The sequence below is a fragment of the Sciurus carolinensis genome, chromosome 12 (assembly GCF_902686445.1).
Source record: "Sciurus carolinensis chromosome 12, mSciCar1.2, whole genome shotgun sequence".
In the NCBI taxonomy this organism is placed as follows: domain Eukaryota; kingdom Metazoa; phylum Chordata; class Mammalia; order Rodentia; family Sciuridae; genus Sciurus; species Sciurus carolinensis.
In genome coordinates, this window is record NC_062224.1 from 19545233 (window position 1) to 19567042 (window position 21810).

A 21810-nucleotide genomic window follows, 5' to 3' on the forward strand; every position below is an offset into this window, starting at 1 on the left:
CTGGGTTCAATCTCTAGTACCAATATAAATAAATAAATAATAAAAATTAAAAGGATTGGGATGTGGCTTAGTGATAGAATGCTTGCCTAGCACACATGAGACCCTGGTCAGTCTCCAATAATGGGGGAAAAAAAAAAAGGATTACAAGAGCTGCTTCCTAAAAACCCATAAAGCACTCTTGTGTTGTTTATTTAGTTCCCATTATGACTGCATCTCCACCCCTTACTCTCCCCCAAAGGAGGAAAAGAACAATTGTCAGTGGCAAATGGCAGCTGTAGGGAAACACCAGCAGCTGGCTTCACCTGGTGGCTTCCAGTGATATACACGTTATCAGAGAAAGTTCTCTAATAACGAATAATAGAAATGATTTCTGAAAGTATAGTCTTTTTGCTAACTTTATTTTAAAAATTTTGTTTGCAGTTCTGGGGATCAAACCCAGGGTGTCCATATGGTAGGCAAGCATTCTATCACAGAGTTCACCCTCTACTAATTTTTAAAAAGCACCTCTTTTTGGAGTGAATGCAGTCCACACACTAAGACTTTCAGTTTGGATCACCTAGCTCGAATCCTACAGCGAAGTGCCTTGTGTGTATGTAATCTTTACTTGTAAAAATTCCCCCAGTTGTACTGCACACCTGACACTTGTTTTCTTTTGATTATCTACTTCCTGAAACTTCCCACGCGAACCTGAGGGTGATTCAACGAGCTGCTTGACGCTGTTGTTTGAACACGCCTCTATTGCTGAAAGGGAAGAATAAAGAAAATGAAAATCAAGATGAACTAGTCAGATTTTCTTTTGAGGAAGATGGGTTTGGAACTGATGAATTTCAATCTCCGATTTTCTTGAATAGAGTCAATGAAAAACGTGGGAACGGAGTTCTCCGTGATCTGTACCATTTAGAATGGGTAGCAGAGCATTCGGCGTAGAAATGACATCAAGTATATTGCCTCAGTTCCCACTCGCCTTCCAAATGATTTGCTCTAGACTTTTCTTAGTGATTGCATTTCTATCTGTGGGTTCTATGCATAAGTAATCCTGAATATTTATAACAAAATCCTTTTTAAAAAATCTTTCCCCTCCCCCCTTATGCTCATTTGAGTTGTTTTCTGTAACTTCCAACTAAGTACATGGATTGTCATTTGTCCTTAGAACTTTTTCCCCAGTACTTTAGATTAAACCTAGGGCCTTGTGCATGCTAGGCCGTTGCTCTACCAGTGAGCTATGCCCCATCCTATTATTATTATTACTACTACCACTACTACTACTACTACTACTACTACTATTAGTGGTGCTGGGATTTGAACCAAGGGCCTATACATGCTAGGCAAATGCTTAACCACTGAGCTATACCCTCAGCTCTTTTTTATTTTTATTTTGAGACAGGGTCTCCCTAAATTACTGTGCTCTCAAATTTGCAATTCTCCTGCCTCATCCTTCCAGGTCCCCGGGATTACAAGCATGCACCACAGTGCCTGGGTCCTTAGAACTTTTAAGTATGTTTTGTTCAATATATTAGTCAAAGTTCAGTCAGGAAAAGAGAAATAACTCTAGATATTTCGAACAGTGAAGAATTTTTAAAGCCTTTCATAGGGTTAGAGGGGCAAAATTCAGGGAAATCCATTACACTAGTTCCAGGTTCAGAGAATTGAGGTACTTGTTATTGTTGTCAGGTCAGCTGCTCCAGAAACTGCTTTGATTGTTCCTAATGCCTACAGGATTATACTGAAATCAAGAAAGAAAGGGAGAGGAGGGTAAGTTGATTCTGTACCTTCCAAGTGCAACAAAAGGTTAATTTGTCCAATCCATATTTCAAATATTGCAACTTGTAGAAAAGAAGTAAAATCTGTATGAGATTTCACTTAAAAACTTTTTATTTGGTGTGTGGGGGAATAGGACACCAGGCATCTTGCATTTTTATTTTTCCTTTTTTTGTTTTTTTATTTTTTGAGGTTGAACCAAGGGACGCTCTACTGCTGAACTACATCCTCAGTCCTTTAGAATCTTTTACTTTGAGACCGGGTCTCACTAAGTTGTTAACTGGCCTTGAATTTATGATTCTCCTGTCTCAGCACCCCGCACACACACACTGAGTCACTGGGATTACAGGTGTATATCAACACACCTGGAGAGAAGGCCAAAATTCTCTAAGTATGCAATTTTCACTCCTGTGTGCCAGATAACAGGGTCAACAATTGCATATTAAGATAATCTAAATTATATTCTTTTGACTGGAATATCTCCTAATCTTTCTGAAGTATGGTTTTTATAATTGTCAGCAATCTGATATTTTAGAGTACAGTACCTACAATTTCAATTTCTTCCCATGTGTATGTCCAGAATTTGTGGTTACAAACTGTTCTTCACCACCAAATTGATTAATCTGAGAAGATGACCATGAAATGAAAGTACAAGATCTGATTTACAGTTTGAGCTCTAGGAATGAATCATTCTGTTTAATGTGAACACTATTATTCTTTATTCTGTTGAACTTTTTTTGAATGGCATTTCATTATAATTCATTTAAATAAAATCCACAGAAAAATGCTGAACCAATAAAGAGCATGAAAGTACACACTATGGAGGGTGCTGGTAAAAGGTAGAGGGGAGAAGTTGATTTTTGAAAGTTAGCATGATGTTCTTAATTTAATGTCACAATGTCTATCTACAATTCTTTTTTTGGGGGGGGCAGGTGGTACTGAGGATTGAACCTAAGGATGCTCTACCACTGAGCTATGCCCCCAATCCTTGTAATTTTTATAAGACAAGTTAGTAGTCCAGGCTGGCGAGGAATTTGTGATTCTGCCTCAGTTTCCTAAGTCACTGGAATTACAAGCATGTACCACCATGCCTGGCTCATTTACAATTCTATTTTTTTTTTTTTTTTTTGGTACTGGGGCTTGAACCCAGGGGGCGCTCCCAGCCTTTTTATTTTTATTTTGAGACAAGGCCTCGCTAAATTGCTGAGGCTGACCTGGAACTTGTGATTCTTCTTCCTCGGCCTCCTAAATCATTGGGATTACAAGCGTGCACTGCCATGCCCAGTTCATCCATAATTCTTAATACTATTTCTTGACCATTTCATCACTTTTGCCTTTATTGCTTGGAAAAGCAAACTGTCCCATATCCTTTTGGATTGGGTGACTTCATCATATGTCAAAATCAACAAAAATATGTAAATTTTTCCTTGCTTTTTAATATTGGAAGCAATGGATTTTTTCCATTCTGTCTGAACTTTCTTTGATCAGTTTCCCTGAGATACGATTTAGTTATAGTAAAACTCATGGATTTTAAGTGTGTAATTCAAGGTAGTTTGACAGATGTGTGTATTTATGTAACCCCCACTATAGTAATGAGCTAGAACTTTTCATCACTTCTAAAAGTTCATTTGTATCTCTGGAGTTACCTTTCACCATCACTCCAGCCTCTGGCAAAATCTGATCCTTTTTCAATCACTATAATTTTGTCCTTTCTAAAATTTCCTATCACTGGAATCATAAAATATATAGTCTTTTTGTGTATCTGGCTTCTTAGCTTAATGCTTTTGAAATTTGTTCATATTGTTAAATGAATCAGTTTATTCCTTTTTAGTGCTCAGTGGTATTGTACTCTATGAATTTATTACAGTTAGTTTATTCAAACAGACATGATTTGAGGTTGTGGCTATTTTGAATAATGCTGCTCTGAATATTTGCTTATAAGTCTTCATGTGAATATATGTTTTTGGTTTTCTTGAGTAAATTCATAGGAGTAGACTTGCAGGATCATAGGATAAGAGTGTGTTTTTGTTTTCATAACTACATAATCACTTTTCCAAAGTGACCTTAACATTTCCACTTCTCAGTGGCAATGTGAGAGTCATGGTTGCTCCACACACAGCTGCTTAACACTGGTGTTATCAATTTTGTTTCTAGTTACCCAACTGGGTGTGTAATGGTATCCTGTGGTTTTAATTTATATTTAGTTAATGACAAATGATTAGCATTGAGCATCCTTTTTGGTATTTATTTGTCAGTGTTTATCTTCTTTGGTGAAGTATCTGATCACATCTTTTGGCTTGTTTTAATAAACTGCTTTATTTGTCATTTTATTATTGAGTTGGGAGAGTTCTTTATGTACCATGGATACAACTCTATCAAGATACTTGTTTTGCAACCGCCTCCTCCTGCTCCTCCTTTGCTTTGCCCTCCTACTCCAATGGTGTCACTAGAATTTATTAGGACATGCCTTAATATAGGTATTGTGCTCTTGTTTTGTAAAGCATCCATGTGCTGCCAATTTTTGAACATGATACTAGGTGATTAACAGCCAAATGGATATTAACATAACTCTTTATCTGTTATTTTCAAATGGCCAGTGGAATCTTCTTCATCTGGAATTTGATTGTGTCAATTTCGTTGACTTTGGTCACCATGTTCTGGTTGTGGGTCAGTAGAGAAGGGAACTTACCAGTCATATCAGAACCTAGGTCTACAATTCGTGTAATCTCCTTGATGAGAGACTCTGTGGTCAAAAAAGACATCAAACTTCTTGGTCGGTTTCTCAATCAGTTTCTTATTCTTGTTGAGTTTATTCAGTACCTTGATGTCCACATGGACACATGCAACACCTTGACCTTCTCATAGTGCTGTTGTTCTTTCAGGACACACACACAGAATTTGGGATAGAGAGTGAACTTAAGTTTATATGTGCAAACCACTCCAGACGCGGGAACTCACGCAAGAGATTTTATTAAGCGGACAGGCACAGTGTCTGCCCATAGGGTGAGAGAGAGAGAGAGAGAGAGAGAGAGAGAGAGAGAAAACATGAATGGCAGTGGAGCTGTTCTTAAGTAGTGGAATTTCGTGGGCTAATAACAATTGGACCAATGACTGACTAGGAAGTTTGCAGGCTAACAATCTGGGTTGTAAAATGGTGGTGGTGGTGGTGGGCAGAATACTGGTGACAGCAATGGCAGATCTGATGTCAATACCTGGGAAGCAATTGTCTCTCTAAGGGGCAGGATCTTCAAGGAGGTCTGCAGCTGACTGCAAAAAAATTCTGGTCCTTTTCCTGGTTCTAGTGCAGGATTTGCTACAGCACTTCTTAGAGTATTGTTAGAGACTTTGCTTTGCTGATCATGGTGCCTAATTCCTCAGTAACTGGAAAAGAGAGCTGCCATTTCATTTTCTATTTCCCTTCCTTTTTTTTTTTTTTTTCCGTTCAGTGCTGGGGGTCAAACCTGGGACCTTGTACGTGCTAGGGAAGTGCTGTACCAGTAAGCAGTATTCCCAGACACCTTTTCTTTTCCCTAACAATATCTTTTGAAGAAAAAATTCTTTAACTTTTGCTGAAATCCAATTCATCATTTTTTATTTTGCATTTTATGTTTTCATGACCTATTTAATTAATTGTTGTTTAATCCAAGTATATTAAAGTTTTCTCCTATGTTTTGGTTTAGAAATTTTTATAGTTTTTTTTTTCTTTCATTTTGCTATGACCCATTTTAAAGAGGCAAGGGAGAGGTCTTGCCCTGGCGGAGGGTTTGTGGGCCCAGCTCACAGATCCTTGCAGGCAGCGTGGAAGTGTGGCAATGTGAGTGAGAGCAAGTTGGTGACATCTTTCTGCTGGATACATTGCCCAAAGTAGACCTCATAAGTGTGCCAAGAAGCCAGTGATTCTATCGCAGAAAGCTACATCACAATGTACAGGAAGACAGTGCCTTCAAACAATTCTATGCACCTGGAATCCAGGTATCTGCTTCCCTTCACAAGAAGCATTCATGATTCATTTCAAGAAGACATGAGAAGAAAGAACTGAGCTTCAGGTGTAATGCAGCCTTGAAAATGGGTTAGAAGAGAGAAGAGTTGCTTCATGAGATATGATCACATTTTTCCTGAAAGCCCCACACACAGCAGGCAGGTGCTTGGATCTTCTCCAAGAACGTCGTCCAGCCTGAAGGCCAGATGTGTCCGGATGTTGACTTGAAGGCTACCAGGTCCTATAAGCCCTCATCTTGGTGCAGTTTCTTCTCCCCTTTATGCAAAACAAGAAAATACAGTTGGCCCTATACCCATCCTTCTCCCTCCACAGTCCCAGCAGCTGCAAATCAAAACGATCTGGAAAGAAATTGTATGTCTGTGGACAGATACTTGTCTCATCATTGTTTCCCAGATCACACAGTATTAAAGAGAATTACATTGCCATTTCATTGTATCAGGTGTCAGAAGTCATCAATACAGGAAGAAGATATGGAAATATTCTGGCATTTTTAAAAGAGACTCGAGCATGTGAGGACTGTGACATTCTCGGTGGACTTACAACCAATCTCCCGGTGTATTTTCTGTGATGTTCCTGAGAACCTTCAGGACTTCACTATGAGTCAGCCCCATGGGAATGGAGTAGGCGGGCAGTTGAGCTGGTGTGCAGAACCTCAGTAAGGGCTTGTAAGACCACATCCAATACCGCAACCAGGAGCACAGAAGGGAGCCCTCTCCCCATGTTTTAAGCTTAACTTGTTTTATAACAAAATCATGTCTTGTGAAATTTTGCAGACATTCTGAGTCATACCTTTGGATGTTCTGGGGAGCATGGGATGTCATTCAGTTTTGTCTTCATTGTGATGTGTTATCAGGTAGGAACTTGCAGACATGATTAGGCCATGGAGTCTCCTTCCTTGGGAAGCCCTTGTTCCTTTCTACCTTCTGCCACAGGAAGACACAAGAAGGTTTTCAGCTTGGGCACCTGACTTGCAGCCTCCAGAATTTGAGAAATAAAACCTGTGCTATAAGTTAAAAAATAAATTAATTAATTAAATAAAGAGGTAAGGGACTTTGAATCTCAAACTAAAATGTTTCTTAGCCAGGTGTGGTGTCACACTCCTGCATTCCCAGCTACTTAGCGGTAGGGAGAGACTGAGGCAGGAGAATTGCAAATTTAAGGTCAATTTGAGCAACTTAGTGAGACTCCGTATTAAAATAATAAATAAATAAATAAAAGGTCTGGGACTGACAGAGCACCTTTAGGCCCAATCCCCAGTACATCAAAAAACAAAAACAAACAAACAAAACAGAAAAACTATCACCACAGTAAACAAAAAACAAAAACCTACAATGTGCTTTAGAAAATAGTTTGAAACCCACATCATTACACAGATCTGTAGAGGGACAAAATTTGTATGTATCCTCTTCTTCCCTACTGGTTAAACCAAAGGAGATACAGGTAGAATTACTAGTTATTATTCAATGCAGTTGCTGCTGGAAGACTGAAAATATCTTCCTTTTTATCATTGTAACTTGTATTGTTTTTTTTCATTGTTTTCTTTCTTTTTTCTTCTCTCTCTCTTTCTTCCCTTCCTTCCTCCCTCCCTCCCTCCCTTCCTTTTTTGATGGAGTGTTGCGGAAGAGGGGCTGAGGATGAATTCAGGGGTGCTCTACCACTGAGCTATATCCCAGTCCTTTTAATTTTTTATTTTGAGACAGGGTCTTACTGCGTTGCCCAGATGATGTTGAACTTGTTATCCTGTCTCAGCCTCCAGAGTAACTCGGATTATGGATGAGAAAATGTGTATGTGACTTTAAAAAGTAGGAATATATATGCAAAGGAGGATCAGGGATAAATGATAAAAGAAAAATAATATAATAGGACAGGAAAATACTGAAAATTATGTTTTATTTTTTAAATGTGTGTTTATTTTTAAATTGTCTTTAAGGGTACTCAGTATCCTTGTTCAACTTGTACCCCCATCATCTATTACATTGTTTGGTACAGAACTGGCAATGTTTCCTAAATGAACTAATGGGGGCATAAGTTTAGAAAGGAAAACCTGAATCACATATCTCTCAGAAGATAAAGACTTTGAGTTTCTCTTCCCAATCCTTATCTGAATGGATGTCTCTGATTCACCGACGTTGATTAGTTGGCCAAGTTCTTGCAAGTTTCAAAGCCTTCTAGAATCACCCTGTGGCGCCATCATCCGGAGCGGCAAGGAATCTCCGGACTTAAAACTACCGCCCGGGTCCACGTTGTTTACGCTCCACCGCGTTAGTTTTGGAGGTTCCCTGAACGCATGCGCTTTTGATGGGACGCCTAGCCTACGAGAGACTACAATCCCCAGAAGGCCGTGCTACAAGAAAAAAAAGTCCCCTGTCGGGGTGGGGGCGGGAGGAATGAAAGCTCGCGAGAGAATAAGGTTCAGGCGGCTGCGCGAAGTGGGTGGAGGGGGGTGGAGAAAGTGAGGAGGAAGAGGAGGAGGTGCCGTCCCACAATACCAGGCGGGAGGGCGGGTAGGCGGTTTGTATCCGGGCTGTGAGGTGCTCCGAGCCTCGGCGGACCTTGCTGCCTCTGTCTCTTTAACGCGAGAGGAAGCGATGCAGAGGGGTGGAAAATGGCAGAGCTGCAGATGTTACTAGAGGAGGAGATTCCATCTGGCAAGCGGGCGCTGATAGAGAGTTACCAGAACCTGACCCGGGTGGCGGACTACTGTGAAAACAACTACATACAGGTGAGGAGCGCGGGCGGGCGGGCAGCGGGCGCTGGCCGGGGCCGAGGACCCGCCGCCGGCCGCCGGCCGCCCGAGTGACCAGCCCACTGGGCGGGGTGCGAGCTGCCCCAACCTCAGCCGCTGCCTCCACCCCAGCCCCAGCCCCAGCCCCGCCGGGGAGAGCACAAGTGGCCGGGCTGAGGGAGTCGGGCTGAGATACAGGAAGTGGCCGCGGCGGTGGAAGCCGACCGGAGGGGTGGCAGAAAATGGGCGAGGGAGCGGGGAGCCCGCGGGCGGCGAAGTCCGGGCGCCCCCCTGACGCCCGCTTCCCCGAGGGCTCGGCCCCCGGCAGCCTCCCATCCGCCGGGCGTGCGTCCGGGAGACCCCAGCGGCCGCCGCGCCGCCTCGTCGCCCCGAGACGGTCCTCGGACCGGGCGAGGGGAGAGAGGAAAGGGCAGGGAGAAGCGGCAGGAGGCAGAGGAAAAGCGGGGTGTGTATCCGCCGAGGGTGGGGTGGGGGCGATTATGTCAGTTCAGCCCAGAGGGTGTGTCTTTTATTTATTTATTTTTTTAAAGAAAATTTGTCATGAGTCACATTAGACAGACCTCCCTGAGGAGAGAGGGAAGCGGGTGTGGGGAGCGAGGGAGGGCGTTTGGGAGAAGTTGATCCTAAAATTCCTGTAATTGAAGGTTAGTCAATCTGCCAGTTTGCCCTTTTTCAAGTCGGGTTTTCCCCCCTTCTCATCATTTTCACTTCCGCCTCCCGATAATGTATTCTCGTTTTAAAGCACCAAGTATTCTTAACTATTTGGAAAAATGACTTAAATCCTCTCTCTTCCTCCCAAAAGTTCTTGAGCTGTTAGCTTCGTGAGTAACTTTAAATAGAGTGGTGTCATCGCCGGTTGCTTATTTTTCTGAGGTTTCTCTTTCTAATCTAAGTACATGTATAGAATTATGAATCCAAATAGATTTCCAAACGTACTTAGTTATTCTTTGAACCACAAAGCAAAATACCTGTTATTGTTACTTTATCAGAGAGTTCTTGGAATCTTAGCTATGACAGATGCTTGTTTTTATTTTGGTGATTGGAAGTGAATTGTGTGATAGTTTGATTTGTAGGTCTTTATGTAAACTGATAGTTTGTAGTTGAAGCAAATAAAGTAGCAGAGACCTTTGTGCCTTTAAAATGGCACCAAAAATTCGCATTTGTGGGGGGGTACCGGGAATTGAACTTAGGGGCGCTTAACCACTGAGCCACATCCCCAGCCCTGTTTTGTATTTTATTTAGAGACAGGGGCTCATTGAGTACTTAATGCCTCTCTTTTGCTGAAACTGGCTTTGAACCGGTGATCTTCCTGCTTCAGCCTCCCAAGCCTCTGGGATTACAGGAGTGTGCTACCGCCCCGGGCCAAAAATTCGCTTTTTAGGGCAAGACCAACCTGACTTTGAACGGTTTAGGGTTATTGCAATTGAGACTTAAAGTATTTATAGAAGTTCCTCCCATGTGATTATCATTTTTAAGAACCAGTGGTTTCTGTGTGGGCACATGCTTTTCTTCTTTATTTTTAGAGGGAGATACTCTTTTCAGAATATTTTGAATATTTCTGTTTCTGTGTTAGTGACATTGTATCTTCAGTAACACTACTAGGAATTTCGTGACTTTTTCAAGCTATTACTTTAGGAATTCTACTGATAAGTAAACTTGTTGAATGCCTGCTATGTCTCCTGTATTACTTGTTTTTGCAGACTTTATATTTGGCCTTTTAAATCTTGTGGAAATGTGGATAGAGTTTGCGAATAGAAAAGTGATCTTTTAGTTTATTGATATTAGAAATGTGCAACTTCCCATTCATTTTAATTGAAAAGCCTTGAAGTTGAGGTGAACCTTAATTTGCTGAAAAGTAGTAAAGGTTCTGAAAGGGCAAACATGGGAAGCTAAATTGCCCCCATTTTAGAAAAGTCATTTCTTCTCTGTAGAAGTCAGCAGATAAGTACTTCATTAAGGGGTGGCTTCTTGTTTTGCATATTGGGAAATCTGACAAGCATATGGTGTGGTAATGCTGCATGTTGGCAACTGTTGGTAACTATAACAGGTTTTAACCTGTCTGTTGACTGTTTATTTTTCAGGTAGTTGTAGGCGGTAGTACTTTTTTTCCCCCTCCCAGGCTCCTTCCTTTTCTCCTGCTGTTAACATATAACTTGGAAGCACTTTAAAACTTAATTGATAGTATCCTTGATTAACAGAAGTTATTTCTCTTCTTGTTCTGTCACTTAAAGTGTTAGACATGGTGGCAAGAATCACTGTCAATGACCCCAGGCTTTTTTTGGTGGTCCTAAACGTGAATTACTCTGATCTTACTGGGGAGTGAGGATATTAAAGTCACATAGCAATGATTATTGCCCTACCTGAGTTTAGTAGCCTTTAAACTTTGGGCTTTATGATTCATGTCACTAGTTGCCTTCCTAAGGGGCTTAGACAGGGTCAGGTTCAGACAAGCTCAGATTATGATGTGGATGTTCTTGTGGTATGTGGTACTGCTGACACTGGTCCTGTGAATGAGGAACAAATAGTATTAGAAATATCCATTTAGATGTCTATTGAGATCTTTCTATATCCTTTCTGTGATTCTGATTGGGTTGTAAATAAACATATAAATATACCTCCTCTTAGGTAAAGTATATAGTCACCTATGTTTTGAGTTTTAATTATTGGTTGGATGATTTTTGTTTTGAGAATTCATTTTCATTTTTCTTGTATTTTTGATAGTTCAGTCTTGTTCCACTGAGAATTTCTTTGGTTTAGTACAGTTGAGTCCTTTGAGCAGTCTCTTTGGGTTTCATTGATTCTTAATTATTAAATTGTAATTCTAATAGCAGAACTTCTCAAAATATTCCACTATTCTTAAAAAGGACAAGATTTTAAGGTTATAGGGGAAATAGTATTTAAAATAGAAATTTTTTATGTAGACTTGTAGAGAAATCTTTGCCATTTACATCTTTTTGATATAAAATTAATTTTTTTTTTCTGTTGGATTATGTCAAGTATAGTTGTTCCTTGAACACATTTAACTAATTCTCTTTGCTCCTCTTTAGGGTCCTTACTCCTTTGCTACGAAAACTATTTTGGGGTATAGGAGGGAAAGAAAACTAAGTGGAGTGGAGTAGACATTGTTTAAGAAAGCTTCTTAGGATGCAGATTACTATATTGGGTAAGGACAAAAATGTCTTCCATACAGCTTAACTTTTTAATTTAATTTTTCTGGTGGAATCCCACCAACAAGAGCATCATCTGGGTTAACAAGTATGTTCTAATCATTAGTCATATTATTACTGTGAGCTAGGTAGTTTCACTTCCTTAACTCCCATGACATTTGCTTAGTTATGCACATTTAATTTTGGAAAGCAGGTAATTTTTGAGCAGGATCATTTTGGAGTTGGTAAAAGCTTACTTTTCTGGTATTGTATGAGTTTATGTTAGTTTATAAATTGTCACTTATTATATGTTTCTCCTTCATCCTTTCTTTTTCTTTTTGCCCAGCCTGATCTTATACTCCTGGGCTCAGGTGAATCCCCTGCTTCAGCCTTCCTAGAAGCTGAAGACTGTAGGGGTGTGTGTGTGTGTGTGTGAGAGAGAGAGAGAGGGAGAGGGAGAAAGAGAGAGATGTTGCCTCTTTCTCCTCCTTTTTACGTTTTTGGTAGCAAATCTGTTATCTAGGTTTAGAGACATTGAATATCTAACCTAAAGTTCAACAGCTTGTATGAAATAGTGACTGGAATCAAACCCCAATTTTCAGTTTTCCAAATTCTAAATTCCTTTTAAAAAATCCTGAATAGTCTGCTTATCATAATATAGGGAATTTAAAAAATGTGAAGAGAATAATAGAGAAGAGCAGTAGTAATAATCCAGTCAGTCATTCCTTTAATTTTGGAAAGCAAGTAAGTGACCATGAGTGATTGGATATAGGACCCTCAAGGATCCTGGATGTTGTAATCCATTACATGAAATGATGTAGTATTTGCATATAACCAGCACACATCCTTCCATATACTTTAAATCATTTCTTGTTTACTTATAATACTAAATACAATGTAAATGCTATGTGAATGTTGCTTTACTGTACAGGGAATATGACAGGAAAAATTCTGTACATGTTTGGTACAGATGCAGGTTTTTTCTTTTTCTTTTCTTTCTTTTTTTTTTTTTAAACCAGGGATTGAACTCAGGTGCACTCGACCACTGAGCCACATCCCCAGCCCTATTTTGTATTTTATTTAGAGACAGGGTCTCACTGAGTTGCTTATCACCTGTCTTTTGCTGAGACTGGCTTTGAATTTGCAATCCTCCTACCTCAGCCTCCTGAGCTACTGGGATTACAGGAGTGTGCCACTGCACCCTGCACATTTTCCTCCCCCGAATTATTTTGGACCAGGGTTGGTCTACTCCATGGTGACTGAACCCATAGATAAGAAGGGTCAACTGTAATTGATGCTGTTTATTGAGTATCTAATCTGTCACAGCAGATATTTATACTTAATCCTTACAAACTCCAAGATAAGAGTGCTCTCCCATAGATGAGGAAATTCGGGTTTAGAAAAGTGAAATAAATTTTGTTTGGTCACAAGATTAGTAACTGGCAGACAGGATTTCTGTCTAAAATGACAGACTCCATAGGCTTTGCTTTTCTCATGTAACATTGTTTCCACATAAATGAGTCTAGAACTCAGATTGGTTCAGGAATGTTATGGAATAAATAGATTCTTGGTAAATTTTGGGAACCTAGCAACTCTAAGTTGTAAATATAAGAATGTTTGTAAGAAGAGTTGACTGTAGGAATTGCGGGCTAGTTTTTCACTGAGCTTCATGGATTCTTTTCCTTTCTATGCATCTCTTTGCCTGTTTTTTTCCTATTCTGATCCAGTGTTGTAATTATGGTAAGAACATTTGTAATATTAGCAGAAGTTAACGAAAAATGTCTTGAAATATTTTTGGTAGCTCTGATTTCCATTAACTTTGGATTTGGGGAAGGATTCATAATGATTGAGGAGATTAGGGCACAGGAAAGGTTAGAATTCTTAGGATTGCTCTTTGAAGTTTAAGTAAAGCAGTGATACAATTGGATATGTAAATGAAGTAGGCAGGGGTTTAGTTAATTTTATAGAAGATCCTCAGGTAATTGTTAAATTGACTCATACTGTTTCAACATGTTTATTAATGCTGTTGTCAAGCATCAAACTGGGTTGGGTAGAGCAGAATCTGACCTAGCACATTTCTTCTTCCGAAAGTCCATACCATGGGATATCTTATCAGTTCTTGCTAGAAATATTCTTAAAAGAATACTGAATATTTTTTAGGGTATATATTATTTAGAAGTTTGTATTAAAACTAATATCCTCTCTTTTTCCTTTATAAATTTTAATGTCAATAAGAATTTTACATGTGGTACTTTGGTCCTGGTTTGTTTAGATCTTCAGTGTTTCACATGTTTCTTTCTTTTGGAAAGTTTTTAGGAAATTGTTGAAATAATCCTGTAGGACACTTCTAATTCCTCTTAGGTGCTTCTGCTTTCTCCTGTTCATTCTGATAGCTGAGAAATATTCCTTGTGGAAGAGAAGAGATATTTGGGCAATTTAAGATCTGGCTATTTGTATTAAATTATCTTGTAATAATTTGTGACATTTGTGAGTTAACAGTTAATGTATTATTCAGGAAGGAAGAATATACCAGGGCACTAATGGCACATGCCTGTAATCCAAGCTACTTAGGAGGCTGAGGCAGGAGGAATACAAGTACAAGACCAGTCTGGGCAACTTAATGAGACTGTCTTAAAATAAAAAATTAGAAAGAGCTGGGGATGTAGCTCAATGGTAGAGTGCCCCTAGGTTCAATCTCCAGTACTACACACACACCAAAAAAATGGAAGGAAGAGTGCTAATATTGGAACAAAAGATTGAATCACACAACTTATGAAAATATAATTCTATATAATCACGAAAATAATGTGTTATGAAAAGTAAAGTTCACAGTTAAGTGCTAATTCTAGAGCATTTAAAAAGTTTTGAAGGAGGCTATACATTTTTTCTAATGTCTTATGTTGCTTATAATTTTTTGAAGTTGTGATTTGATTTTAGTAGAAATAATAGTCAAACCCCTAAACTACAGACTTCTTAAATCTTATTATTATATTAATAAGACAACGTGCTATAAAATTAGGGATTTTTTTTAAAAGTATGTCACTGAGAAAAATAGCAATTATTGGAGTTTGTTTTATAAAGTAGTAGCCAAATTTTTTTTTTTTTTTTTTTTTTTGTACGAGGGATTGAACTCAGGGACCCTCTACCACTGAACCACATCCCCAGCCCTATTTTGTATTTTATTTAGAGACGGGTCTCTCTGAGTTGCTTAGCACCTGGCTTTTGCTGAGGCTGGCTTTGAACCATCCTCCTGTTTCAGCATCTTGAGCTGCTGGGATTACAGGCTTGTGCCATCTTGCCTGGCCCAAAGTGGTTATTTTAATGGTAAATATCTATTCAGACATGGAGGTTATTTTCTAGTGCTTCCAGTGCATAGACTCAAATAAGTATTTTAATCTTAAATTTTCTAACATTCTTCATTAATAAAATAAAACTTTCTCAGAAATGGTTGGTAGTTAAGCTATTGTTTGTGAAGAAAATCTGAAAGCAAAACAAACAAAACATCCTAAGGAAGATAATGTGTATTTGTTATTAAATGTATTCTAAATTCTATATATATCTACTTAACAAATTCCTTACACGGAAATGTTCAGAAAACATTGTGGAATTGAATTTTTATGTTGACTAGAGAATACTGGTAGGAACATTTAAAGTATACCTATAAGTGGAAGGAAACTTTAAATCTTACTTTAGAAACTAAGCATAGATATTCAAAACTCAATGGAAAATTTCAGGCATTTTTAGAAATGAAAAAATGATATAGTATAATGAATGCTGTTTATTTAACAGTGATCACCTCATAGCTAGTATCTTTTCATATGCGTTTGTTACTCATATCTCAAACTCATCTTTTAACATATAATTCAGCCAGCACTGTTATCTGGAAGATACAGACTAAATCTATTTCATAAATTTTATTTATTTATTTATTTATTTTTATTATTAGGGATTGAACTCCTGGGTGCTCTGCCTTGAGCTACATCTCTGGTCCTTTTTATTTTTTATTTTGAGACAGGGTCCCACTAAGTTGCTGAGTCTGGCCTCAAACTATGCCTCCTGCCTCAAACTCCCAAGTTGCTGCTATACAGGCATGAGCCACCATGCCCAGCTTGTATAAATTTTAAATGTGGGAGAAGGAAATAGTGAAGTTTATGTCAGTTTATTTGTGACAAAAGGGAATAGATATCCTTATAATTGATATAAGTTGATTTGAGGGTTGTGGGTTGTTATTGTTTAAAATGGTTGATATATTTTAAATTTACAACTAATTTCGTTGGCAGTTCCATAGATTGATTAGAATATAGTTATATAATTTGCCTCATAATGGAATTTTTAAAATTTGAGATGAATTCATGTGATATATAGCCAAATGCTTTAGTGTGTATGGTTCAGTAGTATTTAGTACAGTGTCATACAACCATCATCGTGCCTGAATTTCAAATCATTTTGATCACTGCCAAAGAACACCAGTACCTATTAAGTAGTTTGCTCCATTTCCCACTCCTGTTGTCTACCACCATATATTGTCCACCAATTTCCTTTCAGTCTCAATGAGTTTACCTGTTGTATACATTTCTTATAAATGGAATTATATTATGTGGCCTTTAGTCTTGGCGTTTTTCACTCAATACAAAAACGTGAATAAACAATATTATAATAACATTTAGGCATGTTTTTTGAGATTCATTAACTTTGTAGTGTATATGGCTACTTCATTTCTGTTTATGACTGAAAAATATTCCATTGTGTGTCTGTACCACATTTTGTTTATCCATTCATCTATCCGTGGACCTTTGGATTAATTCTACCATTTGACTATAGTGAATAATAATGCTATGAAAATTCATGTACTATTTGTTTGAGAAACCTGTTTTCATTTCTTTTGAGCATATGCCTAGGCGTGGTTCATAGTGGTATTTTGTTGTGAAACTCATAATTGTCAAAGTTTGCATTTAGTTTTGAATTTTTAGCCCCCAACTTCAGTGTAATGAGGAAATCCTTGGCCTGAACACGGACTTAGAATTTTAGTGTGAATTGGTAGAATTTAAACCTTGAAGCTTAATTTTCACTTCATGCATAAGTGAATTTTCCCCCCTGCTTATCAGAGTAAGATGGAGTATGGTAATTGTACAGATTTTAAGCTTTTTAGAAATATATGGCTTAAGTAGTACAAGTGCCTTGTAATACCATTCCTATGAATGGCCTTTCAAGAATTTATTTTTTATTATCTATAATTGGTAAACTCATTCGTTTGTACCAAGGCAGAAAATATTGTAGCCATAGCGTATTTCATTTCATTGTATTTTTATTTAAAAATCTTTTTTAAAATTAAAAAAAATTTTTTTTAGTTGTAGATGGACACACTACCTTTATTTATTTTTGTGTGGTGCTGAGGATTGAACCCAGTGCCTCACGAGTACTGGGCAAGCACTCTACCACTGAGCCACAACCCTAACGCTTAAACATCATAATTGACTTCATTTTTTGTTCTCTAATCAGGTAACTCCTCATTCCATAAAACAGAGTAAATGTTCACCACGGTATATTTTAAAAATTAAAATGTCTTATAGTACCAATGAGGTTCTCTAATTATTGTCAAATGTGAATTATATTCTTATTTAGAGTGTAAATGAAACAGTATTGTAGATGTATAGTTGGACATTCTTAGTGGCTTTTGTTTTTCTCCCTCTGGCTTTTCTTTTCTTTTTTCTTTTTTTTTTTTTTTTTTGGGTGCTGGGGATCGAACCCAGGGCCTTGTGTTTGCAAGGCAAGCACTTTACCCACTGAGCTATCTCCCCAGCTCTCTCCCTCTGGATTTTAATTAGAGAAAATTATTATTTATCTATTTGAAACTTTAAAGGGGACTAAAATATTAGGTTAATGAAAAAATGTTCTTGAAAAACTTCAATTTACCTTTTATTTGTTAATTTCCTGAATGCTTTATAATTAATTCCTTTTTTTTTTTTTTTTTTTTTTTTTTTTGGTACAGGGGATTGAACTCAGGGGCACTTAACCAGAGTCACAACCCCAGCCCTTTTTTGTATTTTATTTAGAGACAGGGTCTCACTGAATTGCTTAGCTCGCTGAGTTGCTTCTTTACTGAGACTGACTTTGAACTCAAAATCCTCCTTCTCAGCCTCCCAAGCCACTGGTATTACAGGCATGTGCCGTTATGCTCAATTAATTCATATTAATAATTTTTTTTTTTAGATTCAGGATACTTTATTAACAGCTATTACAAACAGTAAGATAGCTCAGTTAGATTACCAAATACAAAATCAACCTAGAAAAATCAGTAGTTTACATATATTCAAACAATCTTTTGGAAGAAAAGATTTCATATATAAAAGTAACAAAAATCATATTAGTGTTTGTCAATAAAAGTGAGATCCATTAAAAATAAAAATTAAAATACCATTGAAGCCAAAAAAATAACCTTTCTACCAATAGAAGGACCATATTATTATGTAAATTAATTTGTAAATTTTAACAGAATCTCAGTGAAAATTTAACAGTTTTAAGCTATATCACCTGATGCTAAAGTTAGTGAAAAGAATAAACTTAGAAGTGGGACCAGCACTAAAACACATTAAGGCATTTTTAAAAGCCTAAATAATTTAAGAGTATCATACTGGTCTATTAGCAAAACAGAATGCCCAGATGTAAGTACACTCAGATACATAGAGAAATTGATTGTATAAAGAGGGCATCATCTCAAATCACTGAGAAAAAGAAGTAGTGAATAAATGTTATAAGGATAAGTAAAGTAATATCCCTGCCTTACCTCATATACCATGATAAATTCCATATTTACCAAATATATTTTGGTAAATAACACAACCATTAAATAATAAGAAGAAAACTTGAAAATTTTTTCTTTATAAATCTGGAGTTAGAACTATCTAGTCTTTCATGACTCAAAATCCCCGAGTCATAAATTATTTCACTGGTACTTTTTGTTATATAAAAATCAGTTTTTTATGGAAAGAAGCATCAGAAACAAACTTGTAAGAAAAGACAACTAAGGGAGATATTTACAGCTCATATCACAAAGAGCTGTCCTTCCTAACATGTAAATTGACAAGATCATAACCCTTTTGAAACATAGAAAAAGGAAATAAAATTTGCTATTAATAAACAACAAGATAGTTAACTCATTAAAAATGAGAAATGTAAATTAAAACCGTGGATGAAAGATCATTTTCTCTCTCTCCATTGGCAAAAATCCAAAGTTAGCTAACATACTCTATTGATAGGACTCTGGAAGGGAAAGCATTTTCTCATGCATTCTGACAGTGGTGTGTTACAGTCACCCAGAATCATTGTGTTGTGGTCTGTTTGATTCCTGGAATCGAGAAGGATTTGTTTGATGTACATGCATGTGCCATTGTTTGGGGCATAAATATGATCATTATGTCTTTCTGATTTATGGTTCCCATAAACAGTATGAAATGTCCTTCTTTATCCCTTCTGACTAACTTTGGCTTGAAGTCCACTTTATCTTATATAAGGATGGAAACCCCCACTTTTTTTTTTTTACTGAATCTGTGTGCGTGGTATGTTTTTTCCCATCCTTTCACCTTTAGTCTGTGGATATCTTTTCCTATGAGATGAGTCTATTGAAGGCAGCATATTGTTGGGTGTTGTTTTTTAATCCAGTCTGCCAGTCTATGTTTTTTGATTGGTGAGTTTAGGCCATTAACATTTAGGATTATTATTAAGATGTAATTTGTATTCCCATTCATTTGGGCTTATTTTTGGTTTTTAACTTGACTTGGTTTCTCCTTTGATCAGCTTTTCCTTTAGCTGTTTAGTAGTTTCTCTGTTTGCTGGCCTACATTGTTTTTCATTTCCTCCTCATGGAATATTTTGCTGAGAACATTCTGTAGTGCAGGCTTTCTATTAGTAAATTCTTTTAACTTTTGTTTATCATGGAAAGATTTTATTTCATCTTCAAATCCGAAGGTTAGTTTTGCTGGGTATAAGATTCTTGGTTGGCAACCATGTTCTTTCAGAGCTTGAAATATGTTGTTCTATGCCCTTCTAGTTTTTGTGGTCTGGACTGAGAAATCTGCTGATATCCGTATTGATTTCTCCCTATATATAATCTGATGCTTTTCTCTCATAGCCTTTAAAATTCTATCTTTATTTTGGATGTTAGGCATTTCCGTTATAACGTGCCTTGGTGTGGATCTGTTGTAATTTTGTACATTTGGTGTTCTGTAAACCTCCTGTATTTGATTTTCCATTTCATTCTCCAGGCTTGGGAAATTTTCTGATATTATTTCATTAAATAGGTTGTTCATTCCTTTGGTTTTTATGTCTGTGCCTTCCTCAATCCCCATAATTCTTAAATTTGGTCTTTTCATGATATATCATAGTTCTTGGAGGTTCTGTTCATGATTTCTTATCATCTTCTCTGTTTGGTTAACTTTTTTTTCAAGATTAAATATTTTGTCTTTTTCTGAGGTTCTGTCTTCCAAGTGATCTAGTCTGTTGGTGATGCTTTCCATTGAGTTTTTATTTGGTTTATTGTTTCTTATATTTCAAGGATTTCTGGCTTTTTTTTTTTAGAATCTCTATTTCTTGTTGAAATGATATTTTGCTTTGTGCAGTTGCTCTTTTAACTGTTTATTGGAGTGATGGTTCATTGCTTGCCTTTGCTCTCTTATCTCATCCTTCGCTTCGTGAATCATTTTAATTATGTTCTGAACTCCTTTTCTGACATTTCTTATACCATGCTGTCATTGGATTCTATTAATACAGAATCTTGGTTTGTTTGGAATACTTTCTTCCCTTGTTTTTTCATTTTGTTCACATATCTTCCCCTCTAGCAGTGCAGATCTGGGGTATTGCAATTTCTGCCTTATAGGCTTATAGTGACTGCAGGTTTCTAAAACCTCTTTTTAAGAGGGAGATAAATATTAGCAGCACTCAGTACAGACAATATGCAGCCCTAAACCAAATAGCATGAAGATGTTAACAATATTGTCATAATAAACAGAGAGGATGAGTTCAATTATTACCTACAGAATAACAAATAGATTTGCAATGAGGTCTACAGTTTCTAATGGTGGACAAAGAGTATGGGGGGTAGGATATAACTGTTAGTGAGATAAGAAAAGAGTATATAGAAATAATAGATTATAGGAAGAGTGAAAGCGGAATCAAAAGAAGTTGGTTGTTAACATGAGAAAAGGGAGAAAGAGACTGAGGAAACACTAAACAAAAGTAAAATAGAGACAGTAAGAAAAATAAAGAACAAAATTAAAAATTTTCAAAAAGGAGAAAAAAAAATCTACACTATAACAGTCATATAGTATTCAAACCTCCCAGTCTTTAGTAGCCTGATGCATGAGAGGTACCTGACAATGAGCTTCCAGTCTCCAGTAGGCGTCTGAGGATGGGATTAACCCCACCTAAAGATGGCAGTTTCTGTTTCCAGGATAATCCAAGATGGTTGCACTGACTTCCAAACTTGTTGGCAAATGGGGAGCTGCAGCGCGGGACCTGATGTGGGGTGTGGTTGGTCGGGCTAGTGGTCCTGGAGGCGAGGTGTGGTCAGTCGGGCCAGGGGTCCTGCAGGTCCTGGCTGTTATCCCAAAATGGCAGCAGCCACATGTAACCAAACCTGCAGGTACTGTAACAGTGAACTTCCAGGCAACAGCAGGCAGCTGGCCATCTGCGGGCAGTCTGCAGGCTACCTGCGGACAATGGGAAGGTGAACCTCAGGCGGTGCATGATGGGTAGGTGAAAGGCAGACAATGGGCAGGCAAGAGGCAGACAAATGGGCAAATGGCGAATGATAAGTGGCAGTCAGTGAGCAATCTGATCAAAAAGTAGTTGATATGCTAGCAGACTGCGGTGATCTCGGCGGACAAATGGGGTAAACAGTAGGGGATCAATGAGCAACAAAGACTTCCTCACAGAGTAACAGATTTTCCTCTACTTGAAACCCAAGTTATGAAACAACAAGGAATGCAGACTCCCTGTAGTCTGCCATCTTGGATCTCCTCATATTAATAATTTTTGTAAGCCATGATAAACTTGTGCTTGGTAAATTTTATTAATTTTTTCTCTCGTAAAGCAAATATGGAACTTTCTCAGAACCTAGTCTATTTAGGCCACAGGGAATTACGGCCCCTCATTTATACACCATA

General features: G+C 37.8%; 1 protein-coding gene and 1 pseudogene across 18 annotated transcripts in view; one reads left to right on the top strand and one right to left on the bottom strand.

The window, feature by feature from the left end:
• Abi1 (abl interactor 1) overlaps positions 1-21810 on the top strand; it is a 155382-nt gene that overhangs the window by 34749 nt on the left and 98823 nt on the right. For 5 of the 18 annotated variants that reach the window (XM_047521587.1, XM_047521588.1, XM_047521586.1 and 2 more), the window contains exon 1: positions 8235-8480. The exons of 5 other annotated variants lie outside the window; for them this stretch is intronic. In XM_047521587.1, coding sequence (XP_047377543.1) covers positions 8364-8480 — 117 coding nt within the window. In that variant the 5' untranslated portion in view covers positions 8235-8363. Of the gene's footprint in view, positions 1-8233; positions 8481-21810 lie in introns of those variants that run through there. 8 more of the 18 variants (XM_047521595.1, XM_047521585.1, XM_047521594.1 and 5 more) reach the window with 3 other exon arrangements.
• On the bottom strand, positions 203-386 carry LOC124962509 (uncharacterized; annotated as a pseudogene).